At 46.1% G+C, this 22,500-nt stretch overlaps 1 protein-coding gene across 2 annotated transcripts in view; it reads right to left on the bottom strand.

The window, feature by feature from the left end:
• LOC110516810 (paladin) overlaps positions 1-22,500 on the bottom strand; it is a 162,936-nt gene that overhangs the window by 65,120 nt on the left and 75,316 nt on the right. For both annotated transcript variants that reach the window (XM_090217737.1, XM_090217736.1), the window contains exons 8-18: positions 21,199-21,350; positions 16,577-16,664; positions 16,193-16,297; positions 12,813-12,908; positions 12,119-12,253; positions 11,175-11,291; positions 10,834-11,013; positions 6,621-6,818; positions 3,337-3,477; positions 2,444-2,515; positions 908-1,048 (exon numbers count right to left, since the gene is read on the bottom strand). In XM_090217737.1, the coding sequence (XP_090073863.1) occupies positions 908-1,048; positions 2,444-2,515; positions 3,337-3,477; positions 6,621-6,818; positions 10,834-11,013; positions 11,175-11,291; positions 12,119-12,253; positions 12,813-12,908; positions 16,193-16,297; positions 16,577-16,664; positions 21,199-21,350 (1,425 nt within the window). The remainder of the gene's footprint in view (positions 1-907; positions 1,049-2,443; positions 2,516-3,336; positions 3,478-6,620; positions 6,819-10,833; positions 11,014-11,174; positions 11,292-12,118; positions 12,254-12,812; positions 12,909-16,192; positions 16,298-16,576; positions 16,665-21,198; positions 21,351-22,500) is intronic.

Raw genomic sequence — 22,500 nt, 5'->3', positions numbered from 1 at the left:
AACCACTAGGCTACCTGCCGCCCCTTATTACCATGAGCAACAACATATTATTCATTTCTAACCAGTACTGCACCCTAAAGTCAAAGAATTAACATTAAACAACAACTACTAAACAAACATAGTACTTGTAGATGCTTTTGAGTAGCTTGGGTCCAAGACATGACTAGTCACCTAAAAGCAAGAGCATTACTGCCATCTATGGGCCAGGAGTGGAACTGCAGCCATCTATGGGCCAGTAGTACAACTGTAGCTAAATAAAAACAAGAGCATTTTTACCGCCCTCTATGGGCCAAAAGTAGAACTGTAGCTAAAAAAAAACAAACAAGAGCATTACTGCCATCTATGGGCCAGGAGTGGAACTGCAGCCATCTATGGGCCAGTAGTAGACCTGTAGCTAAATAAAAACAAGAGCATTACTGCCATCTATGGGCCAGGAGTGGAACTGCAACCATCTATGGGCTAGTAGTACATTACTGCCATCTATGGCATCTAACTGTAGCTAAATAGTCTTGTCTCTCCCATTGGGTTGTACCAGTTCAGGGTCATGCCTTTCAGACTAGAAATGTACCTGTGACACATGACAACCAATTCAACCATTCCCTTATATCAGTGTGATCAAAACAGCCTTCAAAACAGTGTTTTAATGAGTTGACATTATTTGTGTTATTGATAGGTAGTGTAATGTAAAGGCAGGTGTCGCCCCCTACTGGACATGTATGTAGGTGCCGATGATAATCACTCAGGTGGCTGTCTATGAGGTGTATGGTGGTGTATGGTCTAGTATGGTTGTCTATGGGGTGTATGGTGGTGTATGGTCTAGTATGGCTGTCTATGGGGTGGATGGTCCTACCTGTCTATAGGTATGTGGTGCTACCTGTCTGATGGTGTGTAATGGGGGTGGTCCTACCTGTCTGTAGGTACAGATGATTATCTCTCTGAGGTGGTAATGCATGGGGGTCATGGTCTCGCTAACTGAGTCCAGAGCCATGTCCACCTCCCTCTTCATCTGGTGGCCGTCCGGCAGTAGTCTGACTAGCTGCATCACCACCTGGGGACAGACAGAACACACACACTGACTGTCAGACAGGACAGAATACACACACACGGACTGACTGTCAGACAGGACAGAATACACACACACACTGACTGTCAGACAGGACAGAATACACACACGGACTGTCAGACAGGACAGAATACACACACACACACACACACTGACTGTCAGACAGGACAGAATACACACAAACTGACTGTCAGACAGGACAGAATACACACACACTGACTGTCAGACAGGACAGAATACACACACACTGACTGACTGTCAGACAGGACAGAATACACACACACACTGACTGTCAGACAGGACCTCAGCACCTCAGAACACCCCCTGGACAGGACACTAGTCTATCTCCTCAGTACACCCCCTGGACAGGACACTAGTCTATCACCTCAGTACCCCCTGGACAGGACACTAGTCTATCGCCTCAGTACCCCCTGGACAGGACACTAGTCTATCACCTCAGTACACCCCCTGGACAGGACACTAGTCTATCACCTCAGTACCCCCTGGACAGGACACTAGTCTTTCTCCTCAGTACACCCCCCTGGACAGGACACTAGTCTATCACCTCAGTACCCCCTGGACAGGACACTAGTCTATCACCTCAGTACACCCCCCTGGACAGGACACTAGTCTATCACCTCAGTACAACCCCTGGACAGGACACTAGTCTATCACCTCAGTACCCCCTGGACAGGACACTAGTCTTTCTCCTCAGTACATCCCCTGGACAGGACACTAGTCTATCACCTCAGTACACCCCCTGGACAGGACACTAGTCTATCACCTCAGTACCCCCTGGACAGGACACTAGTCTATCACCTCAGTACACCCCCTGGTCAGGACACTAGTCGATCACCTCAGTACACCCCCTGGTCAGGACACTAGTCTATCACCTCAGTACACCCCCTGGACAGGACACTAGTCTATCGCAGGGCCTTACCCCTGGACAGGACACTAGTCTATCTCCTCAGTACACCCCCTGGACAGGACACTAGTCTATCTCCTCAGTACACCCCCTGGACAGGACACTAGTCTATCACCTCAGTACACCCCCTGGACAGGACACTAGTCTATCGCAGGGCCTTACCCATGGACAGGACACTAGTCTATCACCTCAGTACCCCCTGGGCAGGACACTAGTCTATCACCTCAGTGACAAGCAGAGATGAATCATGTCCCATTTTTACAGACCTTGGTGTGACTTTGTCAGCCAGACTATTCCAGACCAGAGGAGAATCCTGTCTGTTAGGTGGTTGCTAGACCACTACAGCTCTAACACTGAGCTGTAGCACTATAGTCTCTGCTATGTGGTCAATCTAAAAACTCGTATGTTTCATTCAAACCCTCTTTTGGTAAAAGTCTCTTATGATTGTTACTCACCTTGAATTCTCCCTTTGTGTACTTGGCATCAGGAACACTGACAATCTCATCGTCACCAAACTCAGGAAAGCCCTATGGCAGAAACAAACCAACAGTGGATGAACATGGCTGTTTTAATACTGGTTTAACAGTTCTGGTAACATCTTCAATGTGTTTATTACACAGCAAATAAAAGTGAAAAGGGACTATTCCTGGAATATAGGTTGGTATTCCAGTATAGACTCTTACAGTGAAGTGCCAGACAGTGAGAAGTGTAGTCTTACAGTGAAGTGCCAGAAAGTGAGAAGTGTAGTCTTACAGTGAAGTGCCAGACAGTGAGAAGTGTAGTCTTACAGTGAAGTGCCAGACAGTGAGAAGTGTAGTCTTACAGTGAAGTGCCAGACAGTGAGAAGTGTAGTCTTACATTGAAGTGCCAGACAATGAGAAGTGTAGTCTTACATTGAAGTGCCAGACAGTGAGAAGTGTAGTTTCACATTGAAGTGCCAGACAGTGAGAAGTGTAGTCTTACAGTGAAGTGCCAGACAGTGAGAAGTGTAGTTTCACATTGAAGTGCCAGACAGTGAGAAGTGTAGTCTTACAGTGAAGTGCCAGACAGTGAGAAGTGTAGTTTCACATTGAAGTGCCAGACAGTGAGAAGTGTAGTCTTACAGTGAAGTGCCAGACAGTGAGAAGTGTAGTCTCACAGTGAAGTGCCAGACAGTGAGAAGTGTAGTCTAACAGTGAAGTGCCAGACAGTGAGAAGTGTAGTCTTACATTGAAGTGCCAGACAGTGAGAAGTGTAGTCTCACATTGAAGTGCCAGACAGTGAGAAGTGTAGTCTTACAGTGAAGTGCCAGACAGTGAGAAGTGTAGTCTTACAGTGAAGTGCCAGACAGTAAGAAGTGTAGTCTTACATTGAAGTGCCAGACAGTGAGAGCAGCTATGACCATGGCCGTGGTGGTCCTTCCCTTGCCGTTGGAGCAGTTGAACACGAAGGCTGAGTGAGAGTCCTCTGCCAAGGTACTCTTCATGGCCTCCAAGAGCTGGTCAAAATCCTGAGTAAAACACACAGGCACACACACACACACACACACACAGGCAAAATTCAATTCTATCATTCATAAAACATGTAATAACATTCAACACCACTAGAGGGAGAGCAAAGATTTCCATTTTCACCCACATCAGCCCCATGAAAACCTGTTACTGTCCTCATATCAGCCCCATTAAAACCTGTTACTGTCCTCATATCAACCCCATTAAAACCTGTTACTGTCCTCATATCAGCCCCATGAAAACCTGTTACTGTCCTCATATCAGCCCCATGAAAACCTGTTACTGTCCTCATATCAGCCCCATGAAAACCTGTCACTGACCCCATATCAGCCCCATGAAAACCTGTTACTGTCCTCATATCAGCCCCATGAAAAACTGTTACTGTCCTCATATCAGCCCCATGAAAACCTGTTACTGTCCTCATATCAGCCCCAATAACCTGTTACTGTCCTCATATCAGCCCCATGAAAACCTGTTACTGTCCTCATATCAGCCCCATTAAAACCTGTTACTGTCCTCATATCAGCCCCATGAAAACCTGTTACTGTCCTCATATCAGCCCCATTAAAACCTGTTACTGTCCTCATATCAACCCCATTAAAACCTGTTACTGTCCTCATATCAGCCCCATGAAAACCTGTTACTGTCCTCATATCAGCCCCATGAAAACCTGTTACTGTCCTCATATCAGCCCCATGAAAACCTGTTACTGTCCTCATATCAGCCCCATGAAAACCTGTTACTGTCCCTCATATCAGCCCCATGAAAACATGTCACTGTCCTCATATCAGCCCCATGAAAACCTGTTACTGTCCTCATATCAGCCCCATGAAAACCTGTTACTGTCCTCATATCAGCCCCATGAAAACCTGTCACTGTCCTCATATCAGCCCCATGAAAACATGTTACTGTCCTCATATCAGCCCCATGAAAACCTGTTACTGTCCTCATATCAGCCCCATGAAAACATGTCACTGTCCTCATATCAGCCCCATGAAAACCTGTCACTGTCCTCATATCAGCCCCATGAAAACCTGTTACTGTCCTCATATCAGCCCCATGAAAACATGTTACTGTCCTCATATCAGCCCCATGAAAACATGTCACTGTCCTCATATCAGCCCCATGAAAACCTGTTACTGTCCTCATATCAGCCCCATGAAAACCTGTTACTGTCCTCATATCAGCCCCATGAAAACCTGTTACTGTCCTCATATCAGCCCCATGAAAACCTGTCACTGTCCTCATATCAGCCCCATGAAAACCTGTTACTGTCCTCATATCAGCCCCATGAAAACCTGTTACTGTCCTCATATCAGCCCCATGAAAACCTGTCACTGTCCTCATATCAGCCCCATGAAAACCTGTTACTGTCCTCATATCAGCCCCATGAAAACCTGCCACTGAAGTGCCTCCACAAAACCATAACCTGTGTGTGCGCGTGTGTGTGCGTGCGTGTGTATATGTGTGTGTGTGTGTATATATATACACAGTGCCTTGCGAAAGTATTCGGCCCCCTTGAACTTTGCGACCTTTTGCCACATTTCAGGCTTCAAACATAAAGATATAAAACTGTATTTTTTTGTGAAGAATCAACAACAAGTGGGACACAATCATGAAGTGGAACGACATTTATTGGATATTTCAAACTTTTTTAACAAATCAAAAACTGAAAAATTGGGCGTGCAAAAATTATTCAGCCCCTTTACTTTCAGTGCAGCAAACTCTCTCCAGAAGTTCAGTGAGGATCTCTGAATGATCCAATGTTGACCTAAATGACTAATGATGATAAATACAATCCACCTGTGTGTAATCAAGTCTCCGTATAAATGCACCTGCACTGTGATAGTCTCAGAGGTCCGTTAAAAGCGCAGAGAGCATCATGAAGAACAAGGAACACACCAGGCAGGTCCGAGATACTGTTGTAAAGAAGTTTAAAGCCGGATTTGGATACAAAAAGATTTCCCAAGCTTTAAACATCCCAAGGAGCACTGTGCAAGCGATAATATTGAAATGGAAGGAGTATCAGACCACTGCAAATCTACCAAGACCTGGCCGTCCCTCTAAACTTTCAGGTCATACAAGGAGAAGACTGATCAGAGATGCAGCCAAGAGGCCCATGATCACTCTGGATGAACTGCAGAGATCTACAGCTGAGGTGGGAGACTCTGTCCATAGGACAACAATCAGTCGTATATTGCACAAATCTGGCCTTTATGGAAGAGTGGCAAGAAGAAAGCCATTTCTTAAAGATATCCATAAAAAGTGTTGTTTAAAGTTTGCCACAAGCCACCTGGGAGACACACCAAACACGTGGAAGAAGGTGCTCTGGTCAGATGAAACCAAAATTGAACTTTTTGGCAACAATGCAAAACGTTATGTTTGGCGTAAAAGCAACACAGCTGAACACACCATCCCCACTGTCAAACATGGTGGTGGCAGCATCATGGTTTGGGCCTGTTTTTCTTCAGCGGGACAGGGAAGATGGTTAAAATTGATGGGAAGATGGATGGAGCCAAATACAGGACCATTCTGGAAGAAAACCTGATGGAGTCTGCAAAAGACCTGAGACTGGGACGGAGATTTGTCTTCCAACAAGACAATGATCCAGAACATAAAGCAAAATCTACAATGGAATGGTTCAAAAATAAACATATCCAGGTGTTAGAATGGCCAAGTCAAAGTCCAGACCTGAATCCAATCGAGAATCTGTGGAAAGAACTGAAAACTGCTGTTCACAAATGCTCTCCATCCAACCTCACTGAGCTCGAGCTGTTTTGCACGGAGGAATGGGAAAAAATTTCAGTCTCTCGATGTGCAAAACTGATAGAGACATACCCCAAGCGACTTACAGCTGCAATCACAGCAAAAGGTGGCTCTATAAAGTATTAACTTAAGGGGGCTGAATAATTTTGCACGCCCAATTTTTCAGTTTTTGATTTGTTAAAAAAGTTTGAAATATCCAATAAATGTCTGTGATTGTGTCCCACTTGTTGTTGATTCGTCACAAAAAAATACAGTTTTATATCTTTATGTTTGAAGCCTGAAATGTGGCAAAAGGTCGCAAAGTTCAAGGGGGCCGAATACTTTCGCAAGGCACTGTATATATATATATGTGTGTGTGTGCAGCGTTTGTCTTTACCTCCTCCTTGGGAGCGCAGCAGTCTGCCAGAGGGATACGTTTATAGAACAGTCCCTGGTGTTTTCTCTGGTACTGCTTGAACACCTCCTGGACCGTCAGACAGCTTTTAAACATCTTCATCTGTTTCTCCTGCTCCAGAGTCACCTCCAGCCACTTCTGGGCTCTCTGAACCTCCTCTCCCAGGGCCGTCTCTAGTTTCTGGGGTCGGAGGAGGAGGGACAGTCAGACTGGGGCTCACTTTACTTCACCGACTTTATTGTCCACGTAAGGTTAGGGTCACTTAGTACCACTATGTACTGGGGGTTAGGGTTAGTTAGTACCACTATGTACTGGGGGTTAGGGCTAGTTAGTACCACTATGTACTGGGGGTTAGGGTCACTTAGTACCACAATGTACTGGGGGTTAGGGTTAGTTAGTACCTCTATGTACTGGGGGTTAGGGTCACTTAGTACCGCTATGTACTGGGGGTTAGGGTCAGTTAGTACCTCTATGTACTGGGGGTTAGGGTTAGTTAGTACCTCTATGTACTGGGGGTTAGGGTTAGTTAGTACCTCTATGTACTGGGGGTTAGGGTTAGTTAGTACCTCTATGTACTGGGGGTTAGGGTTAGTTAGTACCTCTATGTACTGGGGGTTAGGGTTAGTTAGTACCTCTATGTACTGGGGGTTAGGGTTAGTTAGTACCTCTATGTACTGGGGGTTAGGGTTAGTTAGTACCTCTACGTACTGGGGGTTAGGGTTAGTTAGCACATCTATGTACTGGGGGTTAGGGTTAGTCAGTACCTCTATGTGTGTTGGTTTAGGGTTACTTAGTACCTCTGTGTGTGTGGGGTTAGGGTCTGGGTTAGGTAGTACCTCTGTGTGTGTGGGGTTAGGGTTAGGGAGTACATCTATGTACTGGGGGTTAGGGTTAGTCAGTACCTCTATGTGTGTTGGTTTAGGGTTAGTTAGTACCTCTGTGTGTGTGGGGTTAGGGTCTGGGTTAGGTAGTACCTCTGTGTGTGTGGGGTTAGGGTTAGTTAGTACCTCTATGTACTGGGGGTTAGGGTTAGTTAGTACCTCTATGTACTGGGGGTTAGGGTTAGTTAGTACCTCTACGTACTGGGGGTTAGGGTTAGTTAGTACCTCTATGTACTGGGGGTTAGGGTTAGTTAGTACCTCTATGTACTGGGGGTTAGGGTTAGTTAGTACCTCTATGTACTGGGGGTTAGGGTTAGTTAGTACCTCTACGTACTGGGGGTTAGGGTTAGTTAGTGCCTCTATGTACTGGGGGTTAGGGTTAGTTAGTACCTCTACGTACTGGGGGTTAGGGTTAGTTAGCACATCTATGTACTGGGGGTTAGGGTTAGGTAGTACATCTATGTGTGTTGGTTTAGGGTTAGTTAGTACCTCTGTGTGTGTGGGGTTAGGGTTAGTCAGTACCTCTGTGTGTGTGGGGTTAGGGTTAGTTAGTACCTCTATGTGTGTGGGGTTAGGGTTAGTTAGTACCTCTGTGTGTGTGGTTATGGTTAGGGTTAGGTAGTACCTCTGTGTGTGGGGTTAGGTAGTACCTCTGTGTGTGGGGTCTGGGTTAGTTAGTACCTCTGTGTGTGTGGGGTTAGGGTCTGGGTTAGGTAGTACCTCTGTGTGTGTGGGGTTATGGTTAGGGTTAGGTAGTTCCTCTGTGTGTGGGGTTAGGGTTAGGTAGTTCCTCTGTGTGGGGGTTAGGTAGTACCTCTGTGTGGGGTTAGGGTTAGGTAGTACCTCTGTGTGTGTGGGGTCTGGGTTAGTTAGTACCTCTGTGTGTGTGGGGTCTGGGTTAGTTAGTACCTCTGTGTATGGGGTTATGGTTAGGTAGTACCTATGTGTGTGTGTGGGGTTAGGGTCTGGGTTAGGTAGTACCTCTGTGTGTGTGTGGGGTTAGGGTTAGGGTTAGGTAGTACCTTTGTGTGTGGGGTTAGGGTCTGGGTTAGGTAGTACCTCTGTGTGTATGTGTGTGGGGTTAGGGTTAGGTAGTACCTCTGTGTGTGGGGTTATGGTTAGGGTTAGGTAGTTCCTCTATGTGTGGTTAGGGTTAGGTAGTTCCTCTGTGTGTGTGGGGTTAGGTAGTACCTCTGTGTGTGTGGGGTTAGGTAGTTCCTCTGTGTGTGTGGGGTTAGGTAGTACCTCTGTGTGTGTGGGGTTAGTTAGTACCTCTGTGTGTATGTGTGTGGGGTTAGGGTTAGGTAGTACCTCTGTGCGTGCGGTTATGGTTAGGGTTAGGTAGTACCTCTGTGTGTGGGGTTAGGTAGTACCTCTGTGTGTGGGGTTATGGTTAGGGTTAGGTAGTTCCTCTGTGTGTGGGGTTAGGTAGTACCTCTGTGTGTGGGGTTAGGTAGTACCTCTGTGTGTGGGGTTAGGGTTAGGTAGTACCTGTGTGTGTGGGGTCTGGGTTAGTTAGTACCTCTGTGTATGGGGTTATGGTTAGGGTCAAGTAGTACCTCTATGTGTGTGGGGTCTGGGTTAGTTAGTACCTCTGTGTGTGGGGTTATGGTTAGGGTTAGGCAGTTCCTCTGTGTGTGTGGGGTTAGGTAGTACCTCTGTGTGTGGGGTTAGGGTTAGGTAGTACCTCTGTGCGTGTGGGGTCTGGGTTAGTTAGTACCTCTGTGTATGGGGTTATGGTTAGGGTCAAGTAGTACCTCTGTGTGTGGGGTTAGGGTTAGGTAGTACCTCTGTGTGTGGGGTTAGGGTTAGGTAGTACCTCTGTGTATGGGTTTATAGTTAGGGTTAGGTAGTACCTCTGTGTGTGGGGGGTTAGGATTAGGTAGTACCTCTGTGTATGGGGTTATGGTTAGGGTTAGGTAGTACCTCTGTGTGTGGGGGGTTAGTTAGTACCTCTGTGTGTGTGAGGTTAGGGTTAGGGTTAGGTAGTTCCTCTATGTGTGTGGGGTTATGGTTAGGGTTAGGTAGTACCTCTGTGTGCGTGAGGTTAGGGTTAGGTAGTACCTCTGTGTGTGTGGGGTTAGGGTTAGGTAGTTCCTCTATGTGTGTGGGGTTATGGTTAGGGTTAGGTAGTCCCTCTGTGTGTGTGGGGTTAGGTAGTACCTCTGTGTGTGTGGGGTTAGGTAGTACCTCTGTGTGTGGGGGGTTAGGGTTAGGTAGTACCTCTGTGTGCGTGAGGTCTGGGGTGAGGACATGGATGTGTTAGTACACCAATAGTATGTGGACACCTGCTATTCAAACATCTCATTCCTAAATCATGGGCATTAATATGGATTTGTTCCCCCCTCTGCTGCTATAACAGCCTCCACTCTTCTGGGAAGGCTTTCCACTAGATGTTGGAATGTTGCTGTGAGGACTTGCTTCAATTCAGCCACAAGCACATTAGTGAGGTCTGTGGCAGTGGTGTTGGGCGATTAGGTCTGGCTCACAGTCGGCGTTCCAACTCATCCCAAAGGTGTTCGATGTGGTTGAGGTCAGGGTTCTGCAGGCCAGTCAAGTTCTTCCACACCGATCTTGACAAACTATTTCTGTATGGACCTCGCTTTGTGCACAGGGGCATTGTTATGCTGAAACAGGAAAGGGCCTTCCTCAAACGGTTGCCACAAAGTTGGTAGCATAGAATCGTATAGAATGTCATTGTATGCTGTAGCGTTAAGATTTCCCTTCACTGGAACTAAGGGGCCTAGCCGAACCCTGAAAAAGAGCCCCAAACCATTATTCCTACTCCACCAAACTTTACAGTTTGAACTATGCATTCAGGCAGGCAGCATTCTCCTGGCATTCGCCAAACCCAGATTCGTCCGTCGGACTGCCAGATGGTGAAGTGTGATTCGTCACTCCAGAGAACACGTTTCCACTGCTCCAGAGTCCAATGGCGGTGAGCTTTACACCCCTCCAGCCAACAGGTGGCATTGCACATGGTGATCATAGGTTTGTGTGTGGCTGCTCATCCATGGAAACCCATTTCTTGAAGCTCCTGACGAACAGTTATTGTGGTGATGTTGCTTCCAGAGGCAGTTTGGAACCCGGTAGTGATTGTTGCAACCGAGGCCAAACAATTCTTTACGCGCTATGCGCTTGAAAGTCACTGGGCTCTTCAGTAAGGCCATACTACTGCCAATGTTTGTCTATGGAGATTGCATGGCCGTGGGCTCGATTTTTTTACACCTGTCAGCAACAGGTGTGGCTGAAATAGCCTAATCCACTAATGTGAAGGGCTGTCCACATACTGCTGTAAATATAGTGCATAGTACCTCTATCTGCGTGGGGTCTGTGGCGGGGACAGGGATGTGTTGTCCCATACAGGAAGGTTCTCTGGGGGTGAAGATCTGTCCGTTCCCCTCCAGAACCAGCTCCTCCTGCAGGTTGACCCACAGCACGTGGCTGTACTTCCTCTTCTCATCCGTCAGGTGGGTCAACACCGCACCCGTCGCCTACAGAACACACAACCCGTTCAGTTCAGCTTCACAGACAAACGTACAGGGTCAACTGGGGACGTCCTCAAAAGTCATGTCTGCTAAAGAGAAACGGCTGAAATGAGCATTTTGGACGTTTGACCAGATGTGATAGGCTACGGGCTTGGTGTTGATCATACCTCTGATGTAGGCTGAGACATGCCGTAGACAGGCATCTTGGGGACTCTTCTGAAGTTAGCCACCTTCATCTCCTTCACTGTGCTGAGTATGTCTGGAGACAGGTACTCATGAGCAACCTGCGGACACGCACACACACGCACACACACACACGCACAGTAAGTCAATAAGATACTGAGTTAGATTTCCAGTGAATGTATTCATTACACAAGGCAAACAAACATGAACTGAGTGTGATGTCCTGCAGTGGGTCTGACTGAGTATGATGATCTGCAGTGGGTCTGACTGAGTGTGATGATCTGCAGTGGGTCTGACTGAGTGCAGTGGGTCTGACTGAGTGTGATGATCTGCAGTGGGTCTGACTGAGTGTGATGATCTGCAGTGGGTCTGACTGAGTGCAGTGGGTCTGACTGAGTGTGATGATCTGTAGTGGGTCTGACTGAGTGCAGTGGGTCTGACTGAGTGCAGTGGGTCTGACTGAGTGTGATGATCTGTAGTGGGTCTGACTGAGTGTGATGTTCTGCAGTGGGTCTGACTGAGTGTGATGATCTGCAGTGGGTCTGACTGAGTGTGATGATCTGCAGTGGGTCTGACTGAGTGTGATGATCTGCAGTGGGTCTGACTGAGTGTGATGATCTGCAGTGGGTCTGACTGAGTGTGATGATCTGCAGTGGGTCTGACTGAGTGTGATGATCTGCAGTGGGTCTGACTGAGTGTGATGATCTGCAGTGGGTCTGACTGAGTGTGATGATCTGCAGTGGGTCTGACTGAGTGTGATGTCCTGCAGTGGGTCTGACTGAGTGTGATGATCTGCAGTGGGTCTGACTGAGTGTGATGATCTGCAGTGGGTCTGACTGAGTGTGATGATCTGCAGTGGGTCTGACTGAGTGTGATGTCCTGCAGTGGGTCTGACTGAGTGTGATGTCATTTGGTGGGAGGTTCTCACCAGAACGCGGGCTCCCTTGGTGACGAGATCAGGCGGAGCGGAGAGTTCTGATAGGTCCATACAGGCCAGCAGGCGGTACACCCAGGGGTGAGCACACAGCCACTGGCTGAAGTTGGACGCAAAGCCAAGAGAATACTGCAACAACATAAAACAGGAAATAAAGATTGAGATGTATTTGGTAAAAACAGGAAATAAAGATTGAGATGTATTTGGTAAAAACAGGAAATAAAGATTGAGATGTATTTGGTAAAAACAGGAAATAAAGATTGAGATGTATTTGGTAAAAACAGGAAATAAAGATTGAGATGTATTTGTTTGCCATGGTAAAAACAGACATAAAGATTAAGATGTATTTGTATTTGAGATGTATTTGGTAAAAACAGGAAATAAAGACTGAGATGTATTTGTTTGCCATGGTAAAAACAGGAAATAAAGTTTGAGATGTATTTGGCAAAAACAGGAAATAAAGATTGAGATGTCTGTTTGCCAAGGTAAAAACAGGAAAAAAAGATTGAGATCTATTTGGTAAAAACAGGACACTTGTCATGTCAAAGCACAGACAATGACAGACAGAAAAACAGCAGAGTCAATGCTAAATAACATTGGCCTGTAGGTATGTGTGAAAGATAATACTCGCTTGTCAAAAGTAGTGCACTATAAAGGGAATAGGGAACCATTTGGGACAAAGCCATACCTGTTCATGAAGGTACGCGTTGAACACAATCAGGTAGAAATAACGTTCCAGGCTCTGGATGGCTCTGTGGAGAAAGTAGTCTTTGGTTGTGCTTCCCTAGAAGAGATAGACATCAAGGAGTCAGACAGTATTCTTATAGCTCCCTAGGAGAGACAGACATCAATGAGTCAGACAGTAGTCTGGTATGCCCCCCTAGAAGAGACAGACATCAAGGAGTCAGACAGTAGTCTTTGGTCGTGCTTCCCTAGGAGAGACAAACATCAAGGAGTCAGACAGTAGTCTTTGGTCGTGCTTCCCTAGGAGAGACAAACATCAAGGAGTCAGACAGTAGTCTTTGGTCGTGCTTCCCTAGGAGAGACAGACATCAAGGAGTCAGACAGTAGTCTTTGGTCGTGCTTCCCTAGAAGAGACAGACATCAAGGAGTCAGACAGTAGTCTTTGGTCATGCTTCCTTAGAAGAGACAGACATCAAGGAGTCAGACAGTAGTCTTATAGCTCCCTAGGAGAGACTGACATCAAGGAGTCAGACAGTAGTCTTATAGCTCCCTAGGAGAGACTGTCATCAAGGAGTCAGACAGTAGTCTTTGGTCGTGCTTCCCTAGGAGAGACAAACATCAAGGAGTCAGACAGTAGTCTTTGGTCATGCTTCCCTAGAAGAGACAGACATCAAGGAGTCAGACAGTAGTCTTTGGTCGTGCTTCCCTAGAAGAGACAGACATCAAGGAGTCAGACAGTAGTCTTTGGTCGTGCTTCCCTAGAAGAGACAGACATCAAGGAGTCAGACAGTAGTCTTTGGTCGTGCTTCCCTAGAAGAGACAGACATCAAGGAGTCAGACAGTAGTCTTTGGTCATGCTTCCTTAGAAGAGACAGACATCAAGGAGTCAGACAGTAGTCTTATAGCTCCCTAGGAGAGACTGACATCAAGGAGTCAGACAGTAGTCTTATAGCTCCCTAGGAGAGACTGTCATCAAGGAGTCAGACAGTAGTCTTTGGTCGTGCTTCCCTAGGAGAGACAAACATCAAGGAGTCAGACAGTAGTCTTTGGTCATGCTTCCCTAGAAGAGACAGACATCAAGGAGTCAGACAGTAGTCTTTTGTCATGCTTCCCTAGAAGAGACAGACATCAAGGAGTCAGACAGTATTCTTATAGCTCCCTATGAGAGACAGACATCAATGAGTCAGACAGTAGTCTTTGGTCGTGCTTCCCTAGGAGAGACAGACATCAAGGAGTCAGACAGTATTCTTATAGCTCCCTAGGAGAGACAGACATCAATGAGTCAGACAGTAGTCTGGTACGCCCCCCTAGAAGAGACAGACATCAAGGAGTCAGACAGTAGTCTTTGGTCGTGCTTCCCTAGGAGAGACAAACATCAAGGAGTCAGACAGTAGTCTGGTACGGCCCCCTAGAAGAGACAGACATCAAGGAGTCAGACAGTAGTCTTTGGTCGTGCTTCCCTAGGAGAGACAAACATCAAGGAGTCAGACAGTAGTCTTTGGTCGTGCTTCCCTAGAAGATACAGATATCAAGGAGTCAGACAGTAGTCTTTGGTCGTGCTTCCCTAGAAGAGACAGACATCAAGGAGTCAGACAGTAGTCTTTGGTCATGCTTCCTTAGAAGAGACAGACATCAAGGAGTCAGACAGTAGTCTTATAGCTCCCTAGGAGAGACTGACATCAAGGAGTCAGACAGTAGTCTTATAGCTCCCTAGGAGAGACTGTCATCAAGGAGTCAGACAGTAGTCTTTGGTCGTGCTTCCCTAGGAGAGACAAACATCAAGGAGTCAGACAGTAGTCTTTGGTCATGCTTCCCTAGAAGAGACAGACATCAAGGAGTCAGACAGTAGTCTTTTGTCATGCTTCCCTAGAAGAGACAGACATCAAGGAGTCAGACAGTATTCTTATAGCTCCCTATGAGAGACAGACATCAATGAGTCAGACAGTAGTCTTTGGTCGTGCTTCCCTAGGAGAGACAGACATCAAGGAGTCAGACAGTATTCTTATAGCTCCCTAGGAGAGACAGACATCAATGAGTCAGACAGTAGTCTGGTACGCCCCCCTAGAAGAGACAGACATCAAGGAGTCAGACAGTAGTCTTTGGTCGTGCTTCCCTAGGAGAGACAAACATCAAGGAGTCAGACAGTAGTCTGGTACGGCCCCCTAGAAGAGACAGACATCAAGGAGTCAGACAGTAGTCTTTGGTCGTGCTTCCCTAGGAGAGACAAACATCAAGGAGTCAGACAGTAGTCTTTGGTCGTGCTTCCCTAGGAGAGACAAACATCAAGGAGTCAGACAGTAGTCTTTGGTCGTGCTTCCCTAGAAGATACAGACATCAAGGAGTCAGACAGTAGTCTTTGGTCGTGCTTCCCTAGAAGATACAGACATCAAGGAGTCAGACAGTAGTCTTTGGTCGTGCTTCCCTAGAAGAGACAAACATCAAGGAGTCAGACAGTAGTCTGGTACGGCCTCCTAGAAGAGACAGACATCAATGAGTCAGACAGTAGTCTTTGGTCGTGCTTCCCTAGGAGAGACAGACATCAAGGAGTCAGACAGTAGTCTGGTACGCCCCCCTAGAAGAGACAGACATCAAGGAGTCAGACAGTAGTCTTTGGTCGTGCTTCCCTAGAAGAGACAAACATCAAGGAGTCAGACAGTAGTCTGGTACGGCCCCCTAGAAGAGACAGACATCAAGGAGTCAGACAGTAGTCTTTGGTCGTGCTTCCCTAGGAGAGACAAACATCAAGGAGTCAGACAGTAGTCTTTGGTCGTGCTTCCCTAGGAGAGACAAACATCAAGGAGTCAGACAGTAGTCTTTGGTCGTGCTTCCCTAGAAGATACAGACATCAAGGAGTCAGACAGTAGTCTTTGGTCGTGCTTCCCTAGAAGATACAGACATCAAGGAGTCAGACAGTAGTCTTTGGTCGTGCTTCCCTAGAAGAGACAAACATCAAGGAGTCAGACAGTAGTCTGGTACGGCCCCCTAGAAGAGACAGACATCAAGGAGTCAGACAGTAGTCTTTGGTCGTGCTTCCCTAGGAGAGACAAACATCAAGGAGTCAGACAGTAGTCTTTGGTCGTGCTTCCCTAGAAGATACAGACATCAAGGAGTCAGACAGTAGTCTTTGGTCGTGCTTCCCTAGAAGATACAGACATCAAGGAGTCAGACAGTAGTCTTATAGCTCCCTAGAAGAGACAGACATCAAGGAGTCAGACAGTAGTCTTTGGTTGTGCTTCCCTAGGAGAGACACACATCAAGGAGTCAGACAGTAGTCTTATAGCTCCCTAGAAGAGACATCCTAGCTAAGCACAGCAGCATCATATTACTGTATCAGAATCATCAGAGTACTGATAACGTTTTGATCAATCTGAAACATAAACCCACCTGAATGTGATAATCATCTCCGATCGCTTCCAGCTTCTTCTTATTTTCATACATCGCTTCTTTCATGTTGTGCATTTCTGAACACAGAGCGATCGCTTGGTCAACCTGAAGAACCAAAGGGACAGTCAATGAGGCTGCGGCAGGGTTAGTGGTTAGAGCGTTGGACTAGTAACCGGAAGGTTGCAAGTTCAAATCCCCGAGTTGACAAGGTACAAATCTGTCGTTCTGCAGCTGAACAGGCAGTTTAACCCACTGTTCCTAGGCTGTCGTTGAAAATAAGAATTTGTTCTTAACTGACTTGCCTAGTTAAATAAAGGTTAAATGATTTAGATGCTGATATATCACAATGTATCTAACAAGTTAACACATGTCAGCGTCACTCACCTCTTCCATGACCTGTTGGCCTTCAGGAAGTCTGTTGATGAGGGTCTGAATGACTTGGAACAGGGGCTTGGCTTCTGCCTCTTCCGCTCTGCAAAAAAAAAATAACAAACCGGACAGGCGGCCATCTTTAAAACGCTTCATTACAGTTCAACTACATCACCACTGGTTTATTATGACACTGATCGACCCATCATTTGTTACCTTTATTTAACCAGGCAAGTCAGTTAAGAACAAATTCTTGTTTTCAATGACGGCCTAGGAACAGTGGGTTAACTGCTTTGTTCAGGGGCAGAACGACAAGTTTGTACCTTGTCATCTCGGGGGTTTGAACTTGCAACCTTCCGGTTACTAGTCCAACGCTCTAACCATTGGGCTACCCTGCCGCTACCCTGCCGCCCCCAATATAGGCCTACCCAGTGGGCCAATCTGGTTATACTGATGTAATAATGATGTTAACTCAAGCAGAAAAACAGTTTGCAAACAGAAAACATCATTAACCCATCACGTGGCAAATGTTGCCCTGGGTATAATCTGGATCAATGTCATAGTGATTGTTCTTAACCTGTTAGAGCTCTAGGGGCGCTATTTCATTTTTGGATAAAAAACGTTCCCGTTTTAAGCGCGATATTTTGTCACGAAAAGATGCTCGACTATGCATATTCAAAACACTCTGAAGTTTCAGAATCTGCAAAGATTTTGTCTGTAAGTGCCCCAGAACTCATTCTACAGGCGAAACCAAGATGATGCATCACCCAGGAATTAGCAGAATTTCTGAAGCTCTGTTTTCCATTCTCTCCTTATATGGCTGTGATTGCGCAACGAATGAGCCTACACTTTCTGTCGTTCGCCCAAGGTCTTAGCAGCATTGTGACGTATTTGTAGGCATATCATTGGAAGATTGACCATAAGAGACTACATTTTCCAAGTGTCCGCCTGGTGTCCTGCGTCGAATTCGGTGCGCAATTGCCAGCTGCTTCTACTTTACCATTTGATTCAGGGGAGAAAGCATGTGTCCAAGAACGATGTATCAATGAAGAGATATGTGAAAAACACCTTGATGATTGATTCTAAACAACGTTTGCCATGTTTTCAGTCGATATTATGGAGTTAATTTGGAAAAAAGTTTGCGTTTTGAGGACTGAATTCATGGATTTTTTTGGGTAGCCAAATGTGATGTATAAAACGGAGCTATTTCTAATACACAAGGAATCTTTTTGGAAAAACTGAGCATCTGCTATCTAACTGAGAGTATCCTCATTGAAAACATCAGAAGTTCTTCAAAAGGTAAATTATTTTATTTGAAGGCTTTTATGTTTTTGTTAATGTTGCGTGCTGGATGCTAACGCTAATGCTAACGCTAAATGCTAACGCGAAATGCTAACTCTAGCTAGCTACTTTTACACAAATTATTGTTTTCCTATGGTTGAGAAGCATATTTTGAAAATCTGAGATGACAGTGTTGTTTACAAAAGGCTAAGCTTGAGAGATGGCATATTTATTTCATTTCATTTGCGATTTTCATAAATAGTTAACGTTGTGTTATGCTAATGAGCTTGCTGATAGATTTACACAATCCTGGATACAGGGGTTTTTTCATAGCTAAACGTGACGCAGAAAACGGAGCGATTTGTCCTAAACAAATAATCTTTCAGGAAAAACTGAACATTTGCTATCTGAGAGTCTCCTCATTGAAAACATCTGAAGTTCTTCAAAGGTAAATGATTTTTTTGAATGCTTTTCTGTTTTTTTGTGTAAATGTTGCCAGCTGAATGCTAATGCTAAATGCTACGTTAGCCATCAATACTGTTACACAAATGCTTGTTTTGCAATGGTTGAGAAGCATATTTTGAAAATCTGAGATGACAGTGTTGTTAACAAAAGGCTAAGCTTGAGAGCTAGCATATTTATTTCATTTCATTTGCGATTTTCATGAATAGTTAACGTTGCGTTATGGTAATGAGCTTGAGTCTGTATTCACAAACCCGGATCCGGGATGGGGAGATCAGAAAGGTTAATTGTCTGGCAAAATAAAGGTAAACAATGTCTTATAGGCATTGCCTGGCAATACACTACATACACAAAAAGTATGTAGGGACACCCCTTCAAATGAGTGGATTCGGCTAGTTCAGCCACACCCATTGCTGACAGGTGTACAGTCGTGGACAAATGTTTTAAGAATGACACAAATATTAATTTTCACAGTCTGCTGCCTCAGTTTGTTTGATGGCAATTTGCATATACTCCAGAATGTTATGAAGAGTGATCAGATGAATTGTAAAGTCCCTCTTTGCCATGCAAATGAACTGAATCCCCAAAAAACATTTCCATTGCATTTCAGCCCTGCCACAAAAGGACCAGCTGACATCATGTCAGTGATTCTCTCGTTAACACAGGTGTGAGTGTTGACGAGGACAAGGCTGGAGATCACTCTGTCATACTGATTGAGTTCGAATAACAGACTGGAAGCTTCAAAAAGGAAGGTGGTGCTTGGAATCATTGTTCTTCATCTGTCAACCATGGTTACCTGCAAGGAAACACGTGCCGTCATCATTGCTTTGCACAAAAAGGGATTCGCAGGTTGACAGGTTCACAGGATATTGCTGCCAGTAAGATTGCACCTAAATCAACCATTTATTGGATCATCAAGAACTTCAAGGAGAGTGGTTCAATTGTTGTGAAGAAGGTTTCAGGGTGCCCAAGAAAGTCTAGCCAGCGCCAGGACCGTCTCCTAAAGTTGATTCAGCTGTGGGATCAGGGCACCACCAGTACAGAGCTTGCTCAGGAATGGCAGCAGGCAGGTGTGAGTGCATCTGCGTGCACAGTGAGGCGAAGACTTTTGGAGGATGGCCTGGTGTCAAGAAGGGCAGCAAAGAAGCCACTTCTCTCCAGGAAAAACATCAGGGACAGACTGATATTCTGCAAAAGGTACAGGGATTGGACTGCTGAGGACTGGGGTAAAGTCATTTTCTCTGATGAATCCACTTTCCGATTGTTTGGGGCATCCGGAAAAAAGCTTGTCCGGAGAAGACAAGGTGAGCGCTACCATCAGTCCTGTGTCATGCCAACAGTAAAGAAACCTGAGACCATTCATGTGTGGGGTTGCTTCTCAGCCAAGGGAGTGGGCTCACTCACAATTTTGGCTAAGAACACAGCCACGAATAAAGAATGGTACCAGCACATCTTCAGAGAGCAAATTCTCCCAACCATCCAGGAACAGTTTGGTGACGAACAATGCCTTTTCCAGCATGATGGAGCACCTTGCCATAAGGCAAAAGTGATAACTAAGTGGCTCGGGGAACAAAACATCAATATTTTGGGTCTATGGCAAGGAAACTCCCCAAACCTTAATCCCATTGGGAACTTGTGGTCAATCCTCAAGAGGCGGGTGGACAAACAAAACCCCACAAATTCTGAAAAACTCCCAAGCATTGATATGCAATAATGGACTGCCATCAGCCAGGATGTGGCCCAGAAGTTCATTTACAGCATGCCAGGGTGGATTGCAGAGGTCTTGAAAAATAAGGGTCAACACTGCAGTATTGACTCTTTGCATCAACTTCATGTAATTGTCAATAAAAGCCTTTGACACTTATGAAATGCTTGTAATTATACTTCAGTATTCCATAGTAACATCTGACAAAAATATCTAGACACTGAAGCAGCAAACTTGTCATTCTCAAAACTTTTGGCCACGACTGTAGAAAATTGAGCACACAGCCATGCAATCTCAGTACACAAACACTGGCACTAGAATGGCCCGTACTGAAGAGCTCAGTGACTTTCAATGTTGCCCCGTCGTAGGATGCCACCTTTCCAACAAGTCAGTTTGTCAAATTTCTTCCCTGCTAGAGTTGCCCCAGTCAACTGTAAGTGCTGTTATTGTGAAGTGGAAACGTCTAGGAGCAACAACGGCTCAGCCGCAAAGTGGTAGGCCACACAAGCTCAGAGAACAGGATCAGCTGGAGTGGTGTAAAGCTCGCCGCCATTGCACTTTGGAGCAGGGGAAACGCGTTCTCTGGAGTGATGAATCACGCTTCATCAGCTGGCAGTCCAACGGAGAAATCTGTTTGGCGGATGCCAGGAGAACACTACCTGCCTGAATGCATAGTGCCAACTGTAAAGTTTGGAGGAGGAATAATGGTCTAGAGCTGTTTTTCATGGTTCGGGCTAAGCCCCTTCGTTCCAGTGAAGGGAAATCTTAATGCTACAGCATACAATGACATTCTAGACGATTCTGTGCACAAAGCGAGGTCCATGTAGAAATTGTTTGTTGAGATCAGTGTGTAAGAACTTGACTGGCCTGCACAGAGCCCTGACCTTAACCCCATTGAACACCTTTGGGATGAATTGGAACGACGACTGCGAGCCAGACCTAGTCACCCAACATCAGTGTCAGACCTCACTAATGTGCTTGTGGCTGAATGGAAGCGAGTCCCTGCAGCAACATTCCAACATCTAGTGGAAAGTCTTCCCAGAAGAGTGGAGGCTGTCATAGCAGCAAAGGGGGGACCAACTCCATATTAATGCCTATGATTTTAGAATGAGATGTTTGACGAGCAGGTGTTCACGTACTGTTGTCCATGTAGTGCATCTCTAGGAAAGGGTACAGTTTCCTGTCTTACTGTGGTGGTTCCTGGGTTGTCTTCAGGTGGTTGAGGACCAGGGTCCCCAGGATCATGGCTAGATTGGTCCGCCCTACCCCCACCTGACAGCTGAACAACAGGGCAGGCAGAGGCCTGGAAACGTCCCTTCTCAGAGACAGGTTGGGGCTCTCCTGAAAACACGCAACACAAATACAAGGGATTGGAAAACACCACATACAAATGAAAAAGTTGCACTTTAAATCTCTCCTAACTTTATTTGACCAACTCATCTGGAGTTTCTAGCTGTCCTGGAAACCAACACACACATTTGAAAAAGGAATTGGGAGTGTCTGTCTGTTGCTGGTCTCTAGTCTACACCATGACCATGTGACCAAACTATTGGAGGATTCCCATTTGTCAAGAAAGAAAAAGACCGGCCTTTTAACCAGCTGTTATTATCACCAAAACTATTAATAAAACCACTGTTTGTTTAGCAGTCTAGTGCAGCTGCTACCAGAAATGGGACGTACATTTTGGCGCCATGTGATTAAGATCGTTTTTGAAACTGAAGCTCCCCACCCCAAGCCTGAGCCAGTCTGTGTTACCATGCCAACTCCTTGTCACTCATTGCCATGCCATGGTTTGATGATGAAAGCAATCAAGTTGACAAGAGCACAAGCAGATCTGGGACCCCCCCCCCCCTCCCCCTTTCAACCACTGAAACAGGAAGTGTGAAGAAACGTATCAGGAAGCTATCACAGACCTAGCAAACACTGTAGAGCTGCAGGCAGGCAGGCAGGCAGGCAGGCAGACAGACAGACAGACACTCAGCAGTCAGACACTCAGCAGTCAGACACTCAGCAGTCAGACACTCAGCAGTCAGACACTCAGCAGTCAGACACTCAGCAGTCAGACACTCAGCAGACAGACACTCAGCAGACAGACACTCAGCAGACAGACACTCAGCAGTCAGACACTCAGCAGTCAGACACTCAGCAGTCAGACACTCAGCAGTCAGACACTCAGCAGTCAGACACTCAGCAGTCAGACACTCAGCAGTCAGACACTCAGCAGTCAGACACTCAGCAGTCAGACACTCAGCAGACAGACACTCAGCAGACAGACACTCAGCAGTCAGACACTCAGCAGTCAGACACTCAGCAGTCAGACACTCAGCAGTCAGACACTCAGCAGTCAGACACTCAGCAGTCAGACACTCAGCAGTCAGACACTCAGCAGTCAGACACTCAGCAGTCAGACACTCAGCAGTCAGACACTCAGCAGTCAGACACTCAGCAGTCAGACACTCAGCAGACAGACACTCAGCAGACAGACACTCAG

Source organism: Oncorhynchus mykiss, chromosome 23 (genome assembly GCF_057628025.1).
Source record: "Oncorhynchus mykiss isolate SJ-2025 chromosome 23, ASM5762802v1, whole genome shotgun sequence".
Taxonomy (NCBI): Eukaryota; Metazoa; Chordata; class Actinopteri; order Salmoniformes; family Salmonidae; genus Oncorhynchus; species Oncorhynchus mykiss.
This window is presented reverse-complemented; position numbering and strand designations above follow the sequence as displayed.